Below are 19,541 nucleotides of genomic sequence, written 5' to 3'. Positions count from 1 at the left end.
TGCAAAATTTGATTCCTTAGAATTTTAAAATTTAGCTTGTTTTCCAGGGGAATCCTGCAGCTCAACCCCAGCCTCACCATCTGCAGTGTCACCATTTTGGCTATTGCTGGTTTTATTTCTTCCCCTCCCTGGTGCCTCAGCTGCTCCCCCATGACAGAGGTGCTCAGATGGGTGCTGTCACTGTCCTCTCCTGTGCCTGTCCCTTTTGGGCTGCTGTCACCATCTGCAGCCTCTCCCATGCTTGCCACACCAGCTTTGGACAGGGATGCTCGAGGCAGGCATGGAAAGGAGATGTCCATGGCAATTTCCCTGAGTTTAGGTCTCAGGAAGTTTAGCCATGAACGTCATTATCCCCAGTGTGTCTCTACAGTGCTCTGACTCACAGAGGGTGGGGGTGAAGACTGGGGTTTGCCTCTGCCATGAAATGCAGCATTTCATTCAGCAGTGCCAGAGCTGGCACAGCTTTCCCACCAGCACTGATGAGTTTAATCACATCATTAGTAGGTGTGACACTGCAGCCTCCGATGATGAGCTCTTTATTTTAACACGGCTTTCAGCGTGTTTATCTGAGATGCCATCTGTGCCTGCACTGCCTTCATTAGGAGAGAAAGCCTATGTTTCTTCTGATGTTGGTCTATATTTCTGTGATGTTTCCCTGCTGAGAAACCACTGCTCAACTACAGGGTGAGAACCCGCACCTGAAGGAAAACAACAATACCCAAAATGCTCAAACAGGACAAAATAGACCATTAGGAAGTGCACTGTTTGGAAGAATCCTCAACTGGCACAGGAAACTGGCTAGAAAAAATTATCCAGCTATTTCATTTCTGAAAGATTTTCATCTTGGTAAAGCAATAAGGTCCCATGCTTTATCTAAAGTGCTGTAAGTTTTCAGGAAAGCAAGAAAGAGTTTTTAATTTTTAAAATACTTTCTATTTTTGTACCCCCATGCCATGATTGCGCATAGAAGTTTCTGGGTTGCTTGTCCAGGTTTTAGATACAAAAGCTATTAAGATTTTTGGCTGCAGATCTGAGTGTCTTACCTTCCCCCTTAAAAACTCCACAGTACATGTTGTTTATATTATTAACTGTATACTATATATCCAGCTGTATATTTTTGTAGCTGTCCATTGATCAACAAACTGGCAGCACGATGTGCTCTTGACAAGATTCACAAACCACAAACCAGGCAGGAGCTGCCACATCCCAGTCTAGTTACACATAAAAAAAGGGAATCCTTCCACGGAGAGGTGCATTCCCTGCCTTTTATCAGTTTTCTGTCTCTATGCTGCCAGGACGATCCTCAGTGAATCTGACATTAACAAGAAATAGATTTCCAAACAATCTAGCCTAATGAATTTTGAATATTATTATGATTAATGTCAAGGCAGTTGAACTGATTATCCAGTATGCAGAAGTAAAGTAATGGAGCCTTATCTACATCTTGTGTAGTCCTCAGTCTCAGGAATGGCTTTGGCTGCAGACAAAGATGAGTGTTGTTGGTTACCCAGAGGGGAGGCACTGGCAGGACAGGGAGAGAGAGAGATGGAAAGGGAGATTATGAGATTCCCATCTGAAAGCATTTTAGCATGGAGCGATCACACATGCAGGTTCTTTATTGCTCCTATTTCCTAAGCTACATTTCTTAGGCCATTTTGAGACTTGGCTTTTATATCACCAGGTTAAGATTTATTGGGCAAATATTTTTCCTCCTTCCCCAAGCCAGAAACTGGGTTGATTTTCATTCTCTGCCTCGCCAAAAGAACTGAATCCTGGTGGACGTGTTTCTTGCATCATGATGGTTTAACTTATCTTCTATCTGATTAGCTGTTGAGCTATTAAACATTTTTGTAGCATTACCAGAAAAATGATAATTCAGATTGGTCATGGACAGTTTCTGTTGGCACAAGCAGTCTTTGCAGTCTCCAGATCCCCTTTAAAGCTGGAACCAGCAGAGAGTTGCATTGTCTCATGGGTATTAAGTGTCTCTGAGCACACCTAAAAAGGTGTGTTGTGGTGCAAGGGTCTCCAGCCTGGTGGAGACAGTTGGTCAATCTGTTAGGTGCTTGAGAAACCATCTGAAGGCTGTAGTTTGAATAGATTTAGTTGTATTCCCTGCCTCTGCTGTTACCTGGGCAGTAACCCAGAGAAAGGTAGCTTTTGACCAGCCCAGATGTTGTGTCTGTGATGCAGAAAAATTCAGAGGCCACCAGCTGCACACACTGATCCACAGGTGCCCAGTGCCCACCCACAGCCAAGCAGGGAACTCCAGGGACTCCTGGGAAGCTGACCAGATAATCCTTCCCCAGCACTAGTGCTTTGCTGTCTGAGTTCCTAGTGTGGGGTCGTGTCATTCTGGGCCACAAGAAGCTTTCAGTAGGTGGCCCAGGGCAACAAGGTGTTGGTCACCTCTCCCCCACCTGGCAGCAACCTTTAGGACAAGGTTTAAGACCTGCTAGGAGCTTGTGGTGGTCTCTCTGACCTCTTTACTATGTATTTTGCAAAGTAGAAGTCCTCTGCTCCCACATCCCTCCAGCTAAACAAGGCGTGGATGGGGTTTGTCACAGTTTATATTCTGGTGTTGGAAATCATGGCTTCTGGGGCTTTTACTCAGATGAACATGAAGCTGGCCATTCCTCTGCAGGCTGGTGGTGCAGCTGTTTCTGAGCAGTGGGTGCAGCTGCTTTGAGTTTTGGGAAGACAAGGCAAAGGGTGAGTTGTAGCAAGGTGCACACCAAGCAGGTTATTGGCAAACATAATTAAAAATACATGTGAGATTACTCCTCTGTTTCCCTTTTCTTAACCATCCTCTGCATTACCTCTGGCATTTTTAGACAGCAGATAATATAGCTGAGAGGACTCTTGGGCACAGGCAGCTCTTAGAGCAGCAGTGATTTATCTCAGGCCGTTTTGAGGTAGCAGAATTTACCTCTAGCTACAGCCACCCCTCCATGTCTACCCTCCCTCATTTGCATAAGTAATTGGCAGCTTGTTAATGGCTCATTAGGAATGCTGAAAACCGTGGGATTAAAACACACTCAGTGGAGCAGAGATGAGGGGTAGGGGGGGGAAAGGCCGCTGTCCCTGCTTGCAAATTACACCGCTTGATTCAACGTGATTCAGAATTACAGGTCATAAAGCAGCTAGATTGTTAAATGAAGTAAGGAAAAACAATGTCAATGGCAGGTTTTATTTTTAGACTCATGTTTAAACACAGTATGTGCATCTAGGGGGAACAAACAGTCCCTTGCCAAACAGTGCTACTGACAGCAGGAAGCTCTCACCCCTTTCTCAGTTTCACATTAACCCTGCCTGGTCAGTGTTTCCTGCTCCTGAACAAGTCCATCTGGCTCCTTACATCACCTCATGGCAGGGACATTTGGTTCCTTTTCCCGTGTTCTCTCTGGGTAAATCCAACCCTCTCCCCTCTGGCAGAAGCAACCAGCATGTCCCATTCTTTGGGCAAGGCTGAGACACCCAGCACAGCTCCACCCTAGCAGGAGAAACAGCTCCAGGTTGCTTTGCGCATTCTGTAAGTCTCAAAAATCTCTTGAAATTTGCTGTGAGATGTCTTCAGTCGCTGGCATGCAGGGAGGCAGGCAGCCAGCCCGTTGCTGTGGCACTGCCAGAGCCTGCAGTGGAGGAGATGGTTGGTGTAGCCAGGGAGAACTGGGAGAGGATCACATCTGCTGTTCCCAGAGAGCAGAGCGTGGTGAGGACGCAGCAAAGTAAATTGAAAAGTTTGATGGAAGCTTTTTGTTGTTTGCTGACTGTTTAATCTCACGTTCAGCACTGGCTGTGACAGCAGTGACTGCAAAGGCACAAGAGGGGAAGGCAAGGACAGGGCTGTGATGGCTTTTGAATCACTCAGGAGAGGCTCAGCCCATGGGCTGGCACAGCCATAACACACAGTGCCTTTCCATCAGGAGAGCACCTTGGGGATTTTTGGAGGCCAGAGTGATTCTGGCAATGGTGCAGCCTCAGATGGAGCTAGGACCTTTCTTCCTGGATAAACTGAAAGGAAATTGCAGATAAAGCATTTGGGAATCACCTCCAGTCAAAACTTGCAGTTAAATTCAGCTACCTCTGATCTAAACTACTTGGGTACTTAAGAGCCAAGTAAGGTGACAGTTAAAACCATGAAGTGGGGACAGCTCAGGCTCAGCAAAGCTCAGCTCTGTCTGGCATGTCAGACTTAATCCCTCTGCTTTGTGAAAGGTGCCCAGGAATCTGTCAGGACTCACAGTGGCAAAATACTGGCACATCTGAAAAATTTCTCAGTGCAGCTGAATCCAGGCTGAAGGGAAGGAAGGAGTGTCTCCTCCTGGATCCCCAACCAGGAGCATGTGCTGCTTTTGCATTGCCCTGAGAAGTCATCTCCTTGTGCCCCAACCTGAACTGACAAACATTGACTCACAAAGGCAGCAGTTTTGTTTGTTGTTCTCCAAGAGCACAACTTAGCCAAACAGAGCAGCTTTTCCTCCTTCTTGCTTTCACTGCTATTTTTTCCTCCTTACATCCTCTCAGATGACCCTGAGAGCCACCTGTGGCTCTTCTTCATACAAGGCTCTCCAGAACTGCTGAATTAACAACACCTCTTGCCCTCAGCAGGAATCAGCATGTCCTGATGGGGACTTACAGCTGGCTGCTGGGGGAAGGCTCAGAGCTGGATCCCCCAGCCCCCAGTGCTGAGCTCTAAAGGAGAAATTATTTGGGATGGCATTCAGGTCTGCAATGAAAGGAGATCCCAGGTCACCCCCACCTACAGCAGCAGGAATGGAGATGGCAATCAGAGAATGTGTGCCTTATCACTAAGTTGAGTGGACTGAGTGTTGAGTGGAATTTCCTGGAGAGGAATGGTGCCAAGGTCTCCATGTGATTCTGTACAAACTCAAATGTCTCTGCTTCCTGCACAAAAATGGGAAATTCAAATAGTGCTGGGCCATATGAAGACACCTACAGTGATTCTTGTGATGGTCCCAAGGCAGGAGCAGGAGCAGAGCCTCCATCAAGTATGCCAGAGGCAGATAGAAAGGTGTCAAATGACCTTGGAAAGCAAATGTCAAATGAACACAGAAAACAAAAGCACTGGGTTTTTCTTTTTGTTTTGTTTATTCTTTCAACATTTCAAAGGACACTGCACAAAAAGAAAAATAAAACACAGACTAGTAGTATGCTGGAGATCAAATCCCCTTCTGAGCTGAGATCCATGAAGGTGCCTTCCAGGTGAGGGTGTGGAGCAAATGGCTCAGTAGTTCCCCTTTGAATGCTGCTTTGGGCTACAGCTCTGGTGGTGTGATACGAGCTGAGAAGGGGAAAAACAGGACTTCCTGCTGAAAATTGCCTTTTAATGTGCTAGTATCTGTATTCCCACCAGTCCTAAGTTCTCATGAGGGTTTTTCAGCCCTATTCTGGTTTTGATTTCCAGGTTATCTCTGCTGGTGGCCCAAAGTGTGGATTTATTGCACAGTCTTTGCCGAGCACTGCTGCTCCGCTGTACTGTCAGACTCACCAGGGGATAACATGTCATCTTTTCCCTTCCTAATCAGCTGGATGTCATTCAGAAAGCTGGGACAAGGAGAACTTTCCCCCCAGACACCAGCTTTCCTTGGTAGCAGACAAACCTCAAGCCTTATAATACTACTTGTACATAGCACTTATATAGCTTTACATCCTCAAAGTGCTGTACTAGCATTAAGTAATTATCTCTCTCCCTAATGGCCATTAATGCTGGCCTTTCATGAACCTCCCCCAGCTCCCCGAGGTTCATATCTAATCCAGCAATAAGCTGCTCAGAGGGAGTGGCTGGCTATCCTGCAAGTCCATGGGCTTGGAAGTGTAATGAGGTTTCAGAGCAGGGGCCAGGTGCCCTGGAGTATCAGAAACACAAAGCTGGGGATCAGGTCATGCCCTGGGGAATATCCACTAGAAAGGGATGGAATCAAGAAGGTGAAACTGTGATCTTGAAAGAGAGACAGAGGAAGAAAACTTTGGCTGGTCTGAGGATGTGCACTGATTGCTCTATTTATTACCAGGATAGCACTGTGAAGGGAAAGAGGAGAGCAGTGGGAATAACATGTCAGTGTGGGCATGGGGAGTTGATCTAGGGAGAGAAAGTTAGCTAAAAATGTCAAACAAAGCTAGACAGCCATGGCAATGGGATAAAGAGGCCAGTCTGCAGGTCTGTGAAGCATTAAAATAACAAGGCGAAAGGGCGAGCTTGGCAGCATCATAGGATTTAAAGAGAGGAGTAGAAGAGGATTTACTTGTCTTATTTGCTTGCAAGCAAAGCTCTCTTCCAAGCTGTGCAGTGTCTCCAGGGGAGATGTTGTAATGCCACAGTTTCAGGACATTTTACCCTTGGGGAAGGTGAGCCTCCCTGATAGCTGGGCTCTCCCATCCCTAGCTCTCAAGGGAAATGGGGAAGATGATGTGGGAAAATGACATGGCTGTTTTGGAGAAGTCTCAGAAGTGGCATGCTCCCAACAAACACCAGTCCTGCATGGTCACCTCTTTCTGAAACCTGCTAGACCCAGCTCTGAGCAAGCAGAGGCTGAAACAAACTTTCACCTTCTCCCTAAAGGCATGATAATGCTTCTTTCCAAAGCCAAGGATATGCCTTGTAAGCTGGCTTTGCAAAAGAAAAAAAAACAGCATCCTTTTTTTCAGCCTGATTTAATAGCATCATTTTGCTTTTTATGCTCCTGGCGATGGCTGGTCCTGTAAAACAAGTGTGTAGCTGTGGGAATCACGTGCAAGTCTACAGTGGCATAACAGATCTCACAGTCACTACATGTTATCCAAAGGATTTCTGTCACCCTGGACACACTCTGCTTCCTGTGGCATCAGTAGCACAATCCCTCTGTGCTCAGCTCTAAATCATTTTGCTACATCATCAAATAACAGGGTATGGCTCACTGCAGACCAGGAGGACTTGACTTGGTGTTCACTTACTGCACAGCCTTGGAGCAGGGCCTTTCCCTGCCTTCCTGCATCTGTTTTCTCATCTGTGAAATGGGAATTTTAATCCTAATCAGTTTGCAAGGGAAGCAGTAAGGGATAGTCAAAGGCAATTCTTTAAAGCGGAATAGTCAGCCTTATGTGCTAGGTTAGGCATTGGAGTGGTTTTATGGAAGAGTTTAATTGATGCCTGTTCTGCTTAGGGCTGGTAAGCACAAGGCTTAACATTTGCTCTCAAAAATGGAGCACCCTGTTTGAGATGCAAAGGATTCCTCTACAAGGAGCACCTTCTCATCTCTGAGCATAGCTGGGCCATGTTTTGGGATCCACAAATTTCTGAGCATTACTTGTTTGGTTTTTCTTCCCCAAATTAATTTGGTTACTAATTATTACCAGATTATTTTTTAGTAAACCTGTGTCTCACATGGCTGGGAGGAATGCTTCAGCTGTTCTTGAACTTCAACCCATGAGCTAAGCCAAGGTTGTGTTGTCACATCCTTGGGACAACACTTGACTCTGTATGTCACTTTGCTGGCAGTGCTTCACCGGGGTGTAGAGGAGACCAAAGACCTTGACTTTATTTAAGCTTATTGGAATTGAGATGGGACTACTGGCTTCTCTGTTCTGCTTTCAGGGCCAGATCCTCAAGTGGTGTAAATCAGGGCCCTCCTGCTCGAGCAGTGCTGCTGCAATGCTGTCTGTGTAAGCTGAGAACCTGGTTCACACATCTGAGCTGCTCTAAGACCTGTTCAAAAGGGAGTTAACTGTGCTCAGTACATTGTACTACTTGTTATCACAAATGATCCTGCAAGGTTCAGGATATTGCAAGTGTAGAGAGCTTTTCAATAAGTAATCATTTTGAGATTGCTGGAAAACTGAAGAGTTAGTGCCACTTAAAGGAGAATAAAATAAGCATTAGCACAAAACAGTTTTTGCAACAATCAAGTTTGATGTATGTCCTGTACTACTGATAATGTTTCCTCAGAGCCTTTTGCAAGAAGGGAAAGCAACTTGTAAAAGCTCGGAATGCAGGGAAAAGCTAAATTTGCAGCCAGAGTTTTGAAGGAACAAACAAAGAAAAGCATATTTCTATTTCCATTACTGCAGAACATTCTTGGGAGTTCAGAGCAGCAAGCAGAGAACATGCCAGCCAAGCCGCCTCGAAACAGGAGGTGTGGAGCTGCAATGAGCTTTTTATCTTCAAGCATCTGCATTTTAGGAAAGAAAAATCTTCCTGAGACTTTTAAAACTCCTCTCTTTTGAGGGAGGGTCTGTTTCAGAGTATGGAAAAGGCCTGGTCTGCAGCCCTCTGAGGACATCATTGCAAACCTGAACCTAAATTCTGCCAAACCCCACAGAAATCTGAACCCCTCCATGCAGAAAGCCAGCTGAGCATCCTACCCCTTTCACACCCTATTCCAACACACCTCCCTCTTGCTTCCAAGCGCTGCAGTGTCCCTGCACTGACCCTTCCCCACACTAATTCTGCTTTAATCAGTCCAAGAAACCTGTGGAAAAACTGGCAGCTCAGAGGAGAGCTTTTGTTTGTACAAGAAATCTTTTCATCCGGGCGAGAACAACAATCTCATTACTTGGAATAGCCACACATATGCTGGAATCCCAGACAGCAGATACCTTCTCCCCTCATCCCTGGTAGGACCAGAGAGATTTCTGCCTGTTTGATTCAGCTGCAGTGCTACAAAGTTATTAGCACTGCTTTTTTGGTGTCCCTAATGAGACAAGCAGTCTTGCAAGCAGCTCCACAAAAGCGCTTTTCCTCATCGCCGCTAAAGCCTTCGATGCTTTACCCTCAGCAGAAACAAGTGTGGAGACTTGCAGCCCTGCTGCTTCCAGCCCTGGCTGGTCGTGGCAATTAGCTGCTTCCCCACAGATGGAGCTTCTTGTGCAGAAGGACAGAACAGAGAAAAAACTTGCCCTGCTCAGAGAAACTTGTTTAGGAATCTCTGGTGAATCTGAAGGTAAATCCTTCTGCTTTGGAACTGTTTGCATGTATCCTGCAAGCCTCCTGTGGAGCTGCTGGATTCACGTGCCCTACAGAAGGGCTGACTTATTTGAGAAACTGCCTTTCCCTGGCTTGGCAGACTCCAGTTTTATGCACCCATGGGCTCTTCCAGTGCCCCTCCAACGGGGCTGGCTTTCTCTCCTCCATTAAATAACAGGCATATCCCTGCCTGTAAGAGCCTGTTCTTTACCAATAGACCATCTTTTTGCAGTGTGGTCCTACAGTCATTTAAATACTGAAAGCACTCTCTGAAAAGGCCTGTAGCATGGTTTTGTGAGCACAAAACCTTTCGTGCAACTAGGTGATGCACAGATGCCTGTGCATGGCTTTTAGAGAACCTTTATGAAGAGGGACAGCCCTCACACTGTATTTTTGGTGGGTGCCTTGGAGAATTGAGGCCCTGAAATGCTCAACTGCTTTGCATCCAGGTTCACCAGATTGTAGAGCTGGAGTATGTTCTTGGCATTTTGCATTTGATTTCCTTACAAGCCCATTTTGGGTGGAGGGGAAGTAATTTATCTTGATACATTTCACTCCCTCTGCATCAGGTTAACCAGGTGGGATTGGTGGCTAAGCCCATGAGTGGGACGGGAGGCAGGAGCCAGCCCAGCTTTTTGGAGCAGCTCCTTGTTGCTGTAGCTTGCAGGAGGCCTTGATTTTGTCCACATCCTGTCAGGGCTGACATGACCTGGGGTCCTCAGACACTGCAACAGGCTCCCCAGGGAAGTGCTCCCAGCTCCGAGCCTGGCAGGGCTCAAGGAGCATCTCAGGCACATGGTGTGTGATTATTGGGGTGTCCTGCACAGGGCCAGGAGTTTGACTTAATGCCCTGATTCCTTCCTGAGGATTGTAACCACTCAGGTTTCCCTGTGCCTTTGTCCTCACCCAGGTTGGAGGACACACCATGCTGCCTATCCGCTGGATGCCTCCGGAGAGCATCATGTACAGGAAATTCACAACAGAGAGTGACGTCTGGAGCTTCGGGGTGATCCTCTGGGAGATCTTCACCTATGGGAAGCAGCCCTGGTTCCAGCTCTCAAACACAGAGGTACAACAGTGCTGAGACACCTCAGCTGAAAGCTGTGCTTTTTTGCTGTCTCTCCTTTCCAGGTTGTTTGCAAAGCAATTCGTGCATGGATGGTTCCCCTCCGTGGCACTCCCATGGTGAAGCCACAGGATAAGTGTCATTGTCTCAGTTTAAGAGCTGGGAAAACTGAGGCCTGCAGGAATCAAAGAGCTCTGCCAAAGCCATGTGCTGCTAATCCTCAGCTTCTAGCTGCTGAGCTCTTGACATATCTTTCATATCTCATAAACTCTCGGGGTGCTGCCAGAACTGGGGAAACCCAAATTACTGCTGGGATCTAAGTCATGCCTAGAATTTCCCCTGCTTTCTCCTTTTGTAGCTGAAGCTCTTACTACAGTCTCCAGCTTGTGAGAAATTGTTTTAAGCCTGTTATATTGTGTGTGACACATTTCCTTGGGGTTTTTGTCATCAGGATATCTATAATATGGTTTGCCCCAGTTCACTGAGGGTGGAACCCGCAGAGCTTGTTTGTCCTTCTTATTTCTTTGGCTAGCAAAAGTTGCAGCCCACCAGGACAGGGCTGCACTGTAAAAATGTTGAGGGAAGGCTGGCTAGGATTAGCAGGGTGTCAGTGCTGAGGTTTGAGGCACATCAGCAGAAACGCATTGGAAGATTTTTGCTTGGAATAGCAGGAGGTATTATAGAAGAGGAAAAAGATGCATTGACATAGCAGTGTGTGGGAACCTTGAACATTTTTATCCTACTGTGTATCTAATGGATTTCAGAAATTTCACCTTTTGTAATGAAAAATGTGCATTTTCTGCTTTCTGGATACAGATCCCTTAATTAAGTGAGTTGCAGAGATGGCAAATCCAAGGTGTTGCTTTACAGCTCTAATACTTGCCCATTCGTGTGCTCAATGGGGCCTGACTGTATATCCCAAAGTAGCACATGCAAACATTTTAGAGACACAAACAATGGAATCGACAGCGACAGAAGTTGTTTGTCACGCTATTTAATGAGCTGCTCTTGCATTTCCCTGCGAGGGTAAATACAAACACACACAAACGAGCACATGGAGCTTGTACACGGGCAGTAGGCATGCTGGAGTGTGACAGCTCAGCTGTGCCCATGCCTCCTGCCTCAGTTTCCTTTGCAGGGCTGTATGGCTGAGGATAGGCATCCTTAATCTTGAGGGGAGAGTTGTCTAAAATCTGAACAGATGTGGCTGTATTGGTTTGCTGCCATCCCTGGGATAAAATCTCATCCTTCCCTTACCTATTGGTGTGTCCACTTCTTTCTGACTGCTGACCACTGTATCCTGGTGGGAGGGAGCCACGTTAGCTCTCATCTGTCTCATTTTTCACAATTTGTGAATGGGGAGAAGCTGGGTGGGGGCAGAGGACTGACACCTCCACCAGTTCCTAGCTGGTGTGGCATCAGAGCAAGTTGCTGTGGCAGCCCAGATGCAATGCCAGAGCCCCACAGAGATGAAGAGCCCACAGAGGGACAGGTTACTGTGCCAAGCTCCCAGATGCCAGGACTGGCCCATGAGCAAGCACCAGGCTGGCTGAGCATCGCCACTGCTGGGTGTTGGCATTACCAAGGCTGGGATGCCCACTCCCTCCTATCCCACCTCATGCCCCCACAACGTTTCCAGCAGGTTTTTCCAAGGCTGGGAGAAACCCTCTCTGAGCAGAAGAACAAGGCAGGGCACCACTCTGTGGTCCATGAACTTCTCTCTATGCCTTTCCTTTGCTCTGGAGAGAAAGGGCCCAGCACAGGGCTCCTGTGCATGTCCAGGATGTCTCATCAGAAACCACAACTCACCTCCTCCTGAGCCAGCAGCTCTGTGGCAATGCAGCCTTCTCTGCATGCTGTGTCTTCCTCGCCTCGCTTTCAGCAGGTCCTAATCTCTCCCCTCTGTATTTATATGCAAACAGCAAAGTGATAAGTATCCCCTGAGCTGCGTGGAGGGACCATTACTATTCATAAATGATAAACTCCAAACACCTCTTGCTGGGTGGCTTCCCTCAACACACTGCTTGGGACTGGTGTTTATCTGCAGAGCGTGGCAAGCCTCTCACACACAGCAATGCTGGGACTCATCAACCCCAACCAAGGAGGCCAGGCAGTAACAGCAGCTCCCTGGAAAATCATATTTCCCTTTCCTTTTCATTCGTTCCTCCACAAAACAATAGACAAACAGACCCTTAGGGGAGCCCATTCCAATGGCATCCCTCTGAAGAGACTTTACTGTTATCCAGGACCTCACATTTTTCTCATTAGCAGCACTGATCTGACCCAAAAGACAGTGATAGCACTGTAAATTTTTTTTTCTCCATCACAGATGTGACTTGACATGAAATTTCATTCCTTTAGTTGCTTTTCTATCTCAGAAAGAGGCAAATCTGCCCTTGGAGAAGTATGTAGGAAAAGATGCTCTGAACTCTTCCTTATAAACCTCTCTTGGGCTTTGCAACGGACTCTTGGTTTTCAGACAAGAAAAATATAATTTCAGCTGTGCAAAATATTACTTTACATTGGGGATTTTAAGACTTTTTCTTTTCCTTCTTAATTTAGCAGGAAGAACTGACATCATAAATTAAAATCTATTTCATTTGCTTGTGACCTCCTATTTGGGGAGTGCATTGGGGCAGGTAGGTGTCAAACGAGGAAGGTTTTTGGGATCTGAAAAACTACATCTGGAGACAAACTTTTCACTGTAAAATTATCATTAGCAACAAACAGGTGAGCACTGAGGATATCTGAGATTTGGCCTCTCAGTGCTCCCATTCACTAAATGGTACCACATCAGCCAAGCAGTAGCAAGGACAGGACATCCTCCACAATCTTCCTAGCTGGTGTTCAGTGTTTCCTTTTTTTCTTTCTTTCTTTCAGGTCATCGAGTGCATTACCCAAGGGCGAGTTTTGGAAAGACCCCGAGTCTGCCCCAAGGAGGTTTACGACATCATGTTGGGCTGCTGGCAGAGGGAACCTCAGCAAAGGCTCAACATCAAGGAAATCTACAAGATCCTTCATGCTCTGGGCAAGGCCACACCAATCTACCTGGACATCCTTGGCTAGCAGTGGCCACTTGTTGGAAGTCCCTGCTCCTTCCTCCCGTCCTTCCTTCCCTTTCCCCCTCCCAAACCCTTTGCCCCTCAGCTCCCAAGCAAACATCTTCATATAAACTCAAGTGCCTGCTACACATACAACACTGAAAACAAAAAAAAAAAAAAAGCAAAACAAAAAGCAAACCGACAAAAATCCCACAGAACAACAACCTGTAAGGCAGTTTGGCTTATATATATTTATAGATATCTCTCTCTATATAACTTCCACACCAATACAGAAAGAAGCTGCTGTTACAGAAAATTGTGAGACTATATAAAAAAAAAAAAAGAAACAAAAAAGGGAGAAAAAGTACTTAAAATATATATATAATTAAAAAGAAAAAAAAAAAGAGAGAAAGGAAGGAGAAGGTATCTTTCCCCCGAGCAATCAAGCAGTGAATTGTAACCCTGCTGTGAGTATGGTTCGGGCTGCTGGGCAGGGCTCTCGACTGGCTATGGCAGCAATGCCATCCTGGGTAGGAGCCCCAGGAAGAAAGCCTTGCCCTGGTTGTATGATATGCACTGAATGTGTGAAATCAGTCCTCCCTTTTCGTCCTTGCCTCCCTCCCTCCTTGCCAGCCCGCAGGTGATGGGCACAAAGCCAGGGCAGTGCCCCTGGATGAACTCTCTTTTACCAACCCCTTCCCTCCCTTCCTCTCAGTCCCTCCTCATCCCTCTCAGCCTTCCTGCCTTTTTCCTCCCTCCAACATTTCAGGACAATTTTTCTAATTTGCTGATTCTTAAATGTATAGACTCAAGGCTTTTGAACACACAGTCAAAGGATTGTGGCACCTACGGGTAAAACACACCGGGAAGCAGCCGCCCTCCCACAGACTGCAGCCTCCTGCCCCTGCCCTCCCTCTGCCCCGTGCCACTGCTGGGACAGCAGCAGGACCAAAGTGGCTGTGTCTGGGAGCCGAGGGGGTGTCCTGGAGACCCGGTCCTGAATCACCCCCAACCCATCCCAGCGTGTGACAGGAGTGCTGCTCACCCAGGGCATCCGGCGCAGGTGGTACTTTGGGAGGAGCAACCCCACTCGTCCCCACCCTTGTGGCTGTTAGTGGCCATGGGGTTGTTCCCCCCCTGCCCTCGGCTGTCTGCACCAGGGCCAAGTTGGCCCCTGGTGTAAACATTTAACGAGCAGGGTTGGGTCCTTGCTCCCCGCATGGGGAAAAGGCTTCAGGGTGCAGACAGCTGGGAACATTCCTGCAACCCTGCTGGGCATGTCTGTGGGGTCAGCACATCCCAGAGCTCTTCCTCCCCATCCTCCTCCCTTCCCCATCCCTGCCCCATGCCTCAGTCCAAGCCTCAGGCACAAGCCAGCGGGGGGACAGGGAGGGGGACGAGGCTTGTGAGATGGCTGGGAACCTACAAACACCTGCCTGCAGCTCCCTTGCCATTCTCCTCACGTCCCCATCCCCTGAAAGGATTGATGCATCTGCCTTTGAGCTGTTGTGAAATGCAGAGGCTGAAGAATAGCTCCACAGGCAGCCCCGGGAGGAGGGGGGAAGGAGGGGAAGGTGCCTTCAGGAGCAGACGGCTCAGCGGATGGCCGCAGCGGCCAGCCTTGCATCTCAATGAGGAGAAAGGCCTGACAGGCAGCAACAGGGGGTGCTGGGGACAGGCAGGGAGAGACAGCAGCATCCTCACCACGGCCGATCTCCCCGGAGCAGAAAATAATCCTGACCTGGGGAAACAGTCAGATGCTGAATCCTGCCTGTCCAGACTGGGCTGAGAATACAAAACCTTTCTGGGCCTTTTTTTCATGTGGATAATGGAGGATGAGGGGGAACCTCAGCTTGGCAGCTGCTCTCAGGAGGCAGGGAATGGGCAGCAAGCACAGGCATTGTCAAGGCAATTTTGAGAAGGCAACAACTGCCAGCATAAAAATAGCCTGCTCGGATGTGGCACTTGCCTGGAAGGGAATGCAGATGGGGGAAGAGGGGACAGAGAAGGGATCTTGGCTCCTTCCCCATGGCCAGAGTGATATTCATGTCCAGGATGCAATAGGAGATAGGTGACTCTGGTCATGGCTTGCACTGAAAGGGAAGATCTTGCATCCTCTCCCCATCCCCCACGTCTCCTGACAATCAATACCTCTCCCTGCCATGACCTGTCTGATGGTTTTGGACAGAGGCAGGGGACACTGCTGCAAGGAGGATTGTGGTGACAACAGCAGCCGAGGGTTAATTCTGTGCTTGTGTAATGAGCAGTGCAAGCCTGGGGTGGGAGATGAGGGGTGGCAGCAGCCACATCGGAGTAAGGACATCACTTTCCTCTGCATGTTAGAGAGATCAGGGCTAGTGGGACAGACTTGTGCCAGTGGGGGCTGGACAGACTGCCACTGAACAGGCACCAGCTGCTCCCAGTGTGACACCAGTGATGGCTTGGGCATGGACAAGGGTGTGGAGCAGCACCAGGAGTTCACACACAGGAACAGGGTACTGTTTCACCTCCCCACAGCAGGATCTCATTCTCTTGGGAGAGGATATCCTGCCTGCTTAGGACCAACTTTGAAAAGACTGGTTAAAAGGTTGCTAGCCCTAGACTGGCTCGCTTTTTGTGCAGGCTGCTTTGGCTGGAAGGACTGGAGATTCTGCATGGGGAGAGAACAAGCAATGGCTGTTAACTGCCCATCATCTCCAAAAGAAAACCCTTTCCTGGGGCTGCCTGTCTCTTACCCAAGTGGCTTCTTGCTCTTGTGGCTCCCAGGCACTGTGTCAGGCTGTGCAAGGCCACAATTTTGCCCTCTGTCTCACTCTCATGCTCTCATTTCTCTTTGGGCCAATGCCATGGGCTTTTACACTATCAAATCACCTACAGACACTGTGTTCCCAGCTGAGATTCCCTTGTCACCATTCTGCACTGCAGCTACATCCTCCCTTCCTCACTTCTTTCCTCCTTTCCCTCCCCACCCAGCACCACCACCCTGTCCCTTTCACCACCTCTCTGCACAGTCACAACAACGAGGTGAGCTCAGGAGCCGAGCGTGAGCTGAGCCTTGCTGCTGCATGTGTAGGAGTAGGTGGTCTGTGAGGAGATTTTATGGGTCCCCAGAAGATGTGAAGTGTCTGACACCAATGCTCAGGCTCTGACTGCTCTGCATGACTGCCTTGGAGAAAGGTCCTGTTGTCAGAGTTAATTGGGAGCTGTTGCTCAGAAGAGCCGGAGAAGCTGCGGTTCTGTGGTGTGACATCTGCCCTGTTGCTGCTGTTGCTGCTCTGGCCCCCTCAGCCTGTCAGTGTTGGATGGAGGTTTGCTGGGGGCGAGGAGGAGATTATTTTGCATTCAAAGACATGATAGAAGCTACTGCATCCCTTTTTGGTGTGACAGTTTTGGAGGGGAAGAGGGAAAGCAGCTGTGCTGCATTCCTGGTGAACACCCTGAGACCTCATTTCTAGAAGGACCTTTCCTGGAGCAGAAGCAGAGCTTCCCATCAGCATGGACTGGTGATCTCCCGTGTAGGAAGAGGGACTCTGTGATGGGCCTATGTGTGAGGGGAAGAAGAGCAGATTCTGGGGGAAACTGTCATGGAGTATCAACATCTGAGTGTTTGGAGTCAAAGAGAAATGAGTTCATGCTTTTTTATTTCTAGGAGAGATACTTCCCTGTGCCCTGTATTTACTGAGAGCAGAGAGCTATCCCTGCTGCCTGGGAAGACCCACAGGTCTCACCCCACTCTGGGGCAAGCCAGGACAAATTCCCAGCATGTCCAGGCAGACCTTCCCACCACCCAGCCTCTTCCATCTGCAGTTTTCTCAAGGGACTTGTGGAAGGGAGGTGGAAGGAACACCAGTCTGAGCACAGCTGAGAAGGGGAAATAGGCTCTTCCCTGTCCCAGCTGCACACTGCTCCCTAAAAATTAAAATTGTTTGCACCAACTCAGTCACCCAAGAGTGTCACTGAAATGATGCTTCCTTGGAGGTGAAGGTGCTATTTTGGTGCATGGTACAGGTGGAAATCGTGTGCCAGGACTGCAAACTTCAGGCAGTGAATGTGGCTTCAACCTCAGGGTCTCATCAGTGACCTGGCTTGTGTTTTCCTTCCGTTATTTTTCTGTCCACCCCAGTCTGTCAGGTTGCAAGGCATAAGAGAGAAAAGTAGCAAAGGGAAGAAGTGCAGTGATCTGCCAGACCGAAAGTCCATCCTGGCTCCCGCAAACTTTGTCCATCTGCTCTTTTTAGATGTCCCTTAATGCATGAATTTTGGGGGTGAAAAATCTGAGCTGCCTGATTTTAGGTCTGTCCTCAGGTCTGCAGGGTGTCCGATTGCAGACGGGTGACTCTGGGAACTGTGCTGCACAGACAAATGTGAAAACAGTGGAATGACTTTAAAGAGGCTGCTTGCCTGAGAGACATCGTTAGCTTTGAGCTGTTTGCTTGTCCCCAGCAGTGGGTGGAACAAGGTGAGAAAATATGTGGAGAAATAAAAGAGCCAAGGAAAGGGAAAGGCTGGTTTTAGAAGGCAACTGAGTATCTTGGGTTGGGAAATCAAGACAGATTTGGGGAGTGTGGTGTAGAATTTTAAGTAGCACAATGGAAACAAGCAAAAACAAAAGAAAATAGCAACGTACTGCAGCTCCAGGAAAAGTTAGCTATGAAGCTGGGCAAATACTGGTTTAAAAAGGAGGCAGAAACCAATAAAATCAAGGGACCATTTATGCAGGTGGAAAACAAAATCACTAGGCTTTGTGATTTTCTGTGATTTTTTTCCCTATAAGAAAATGCAACTAAAAGAAAGTCTGAAAAGTTATGCTTTTTCAGGGGCACAGACAGAAGTATAATACTATATGAGCTGTTTCCTTTCATGTGAAAGGCTCTTATTTCCCAGAACTCAAATGTATAAGTTTCCTGGAGTTCAGGATATGGATTGAAGGATGCAGACATGGTCACCACAAGCACCCAAACCCAGAGGTAGTTCTGAACACTAGAACAGCATTCAGTCATGTGCCAGTCTGTGAGAAGACCGTATTTTGTTCAGTATGTCATCCTAAGAAATACTTTTTTTAAATTTTTCTAATTTTCTCCCTCCTCAGGGAGTATCTACACCCTTTCCTGATCTGGTCAGGAATCAGCTGAAGCACTACAGCCACAGCTTGTACCCAATGTTTTTGTCACAGCTCTAGGTGTGTTCTCTGGTTGTAAGGCAATGATGAGAATAAGCAAGGGAAATAAATGAAATCCTGACTGGGATACCACGCTGTGGTGGCTCCTCTGATAGCTGGAAGGCTCTGGGCATCAACAGGACTCCTCTGCTATGAGACTCACAGGCACAGGTGTTGCACCTTTTGGTACAACCCAAAATGTTTGTTCTCCATTCACATGCAGTGGTGGTGATGATGGATGTTGGGCTCATGGAGCCTTGGCATAACGGTGCTGTGTCCAAATGAGTACCAAAAATAGAAGAAGAGAAAATTCCCTCTCAGCACTGCTTTTCAGGATTGGACAGACTTGCTTAACTCTAAGGTACTTTCTCCACTCCCACACCAAGGCGTCTCTTACATCAATACCCATTTAATGTTTACGTAGCTGCTAAGTCCTAAAAATTCTTTTCCCTTTGCCGCTGTCCTTGAAAGCAGAGATATTGAGTTTCAAGCCTGGAGAAAGTAGGTGTTTTCAAAACATCTGTTCTGGCTGGCAGTGTCATAAATGACACAGGCAGGGATGTCAGTTGCTGCTCTGGGAGGAATGGAGGAGTTTTCCATCTCTCCTGTGCCTCTTACTCCTTTCTGGTGCAACACTGAGCCATGGAACTGCTCCTGAGAGAAGGGATTGGAGTCCTATTGCTTACAACTTTGAAAAACTGAACTGAGGAAAGAGATAAGACACCAAAGAGAAGGAAGGACAAAATATTCCAGCTTTACCCAAAGGTTAACTAAGCTGGTAGGTTGGTTTCATGTTGGTGGCTTGAGTTTCTCATGGACCCATCTGACGGCTCTTTTTGGACTAAATGGATGACCACTGGTTCCTCCTCCCTTCTGCTAAATTTTCCCCACAATTTTAGCATCTCTGCAAGGAGAAAGAGGCACAACAAATCCAGCCTTCACTTCCCCCCATTGTCAGGAATCCTCCATAGGAACTGATCTCCCGCCCAGATGAGTGGCTGATCCCACTGCTGGAAACTGGAACATTTGTTCTGAGGGGGAGTTTAACTGCTCAACTACTGCCTGCTTAGGACAAGGTCCCAGCAGGGAAGGGCTGAAATACCTCTAAAGGAAATCATAGCTCTGGGAGGTCCAAATGTCTTCTTGCATGCTTTCTCTTGCTCTCTGCTGGCTTCCAGCCTCTCCAGTCTTTGCTGCTTGATACTCAGATAACTGAGTTTCTGCGTTCACTCCCTTCACAGAGCACAGAGGGCTGGTGAAGCTGTTTGATTTCAGTGTGGTAGGTGAGATCAGATTTCTCCCTCCATGCCCTCT

At 47.8% G+C, this 19,541-nt stretch overlaps 1 protein-coding gene across 3 annotated transcripts in view; it reads left to right on the top strand.

The window, feature by feature from the left end:
• Nucleotides 1-18,320, top strand: part of NTRK3 (neurotrophic receptor tyrosine kinase 3) — a 205,624-nt gene extending 187,304 nt beyond the window's left edge. For all 3 annotated transcript variants that reach the window (XM_085070424.1, XM_085070425.1, XM_085070426.1), the window contains 2 exons: nt 9,873-10,031; nt 12,909-18,320. In XM_085070424.1, coding sequence (XP_084926550.1) covers nt 9,873-10,031; nt 12,909-13,094 — 345 coding nt within the window. In that variant the 3' untranslated portion in view covers nt 13,095-18,320. The remainder of the gene's footprint in view (nt 1-9,872; nt 10,032-12,908) is intronic.
• The last annotated feature ends 1,221 nt before the right edge of the window (nt 18,321-19,541 follow it).

The sequence above is a fragment of the Lichenostomus cassidix genome, chromosome 10 (assembly GCF_008360975.1).
Source record: "Lichenostomus cassidix isolate B80296 chromosome 10, HeHo_3.0, whole genome shotgun sequence".
In the NCBI taxonomy this organism is placed as follows: domain Eukaryota; kingdom Metazoa; phylum Chordata; class Aves; order Passeriformes; family Meliphagidae; genus Lichenostomus; species Lichenostomus cassidix.
The sequence above is the reverse complement of the archived record's forward strand: the minus strand, read 5'-3'. Positions and strand labels throughout refer to the sequence as shown.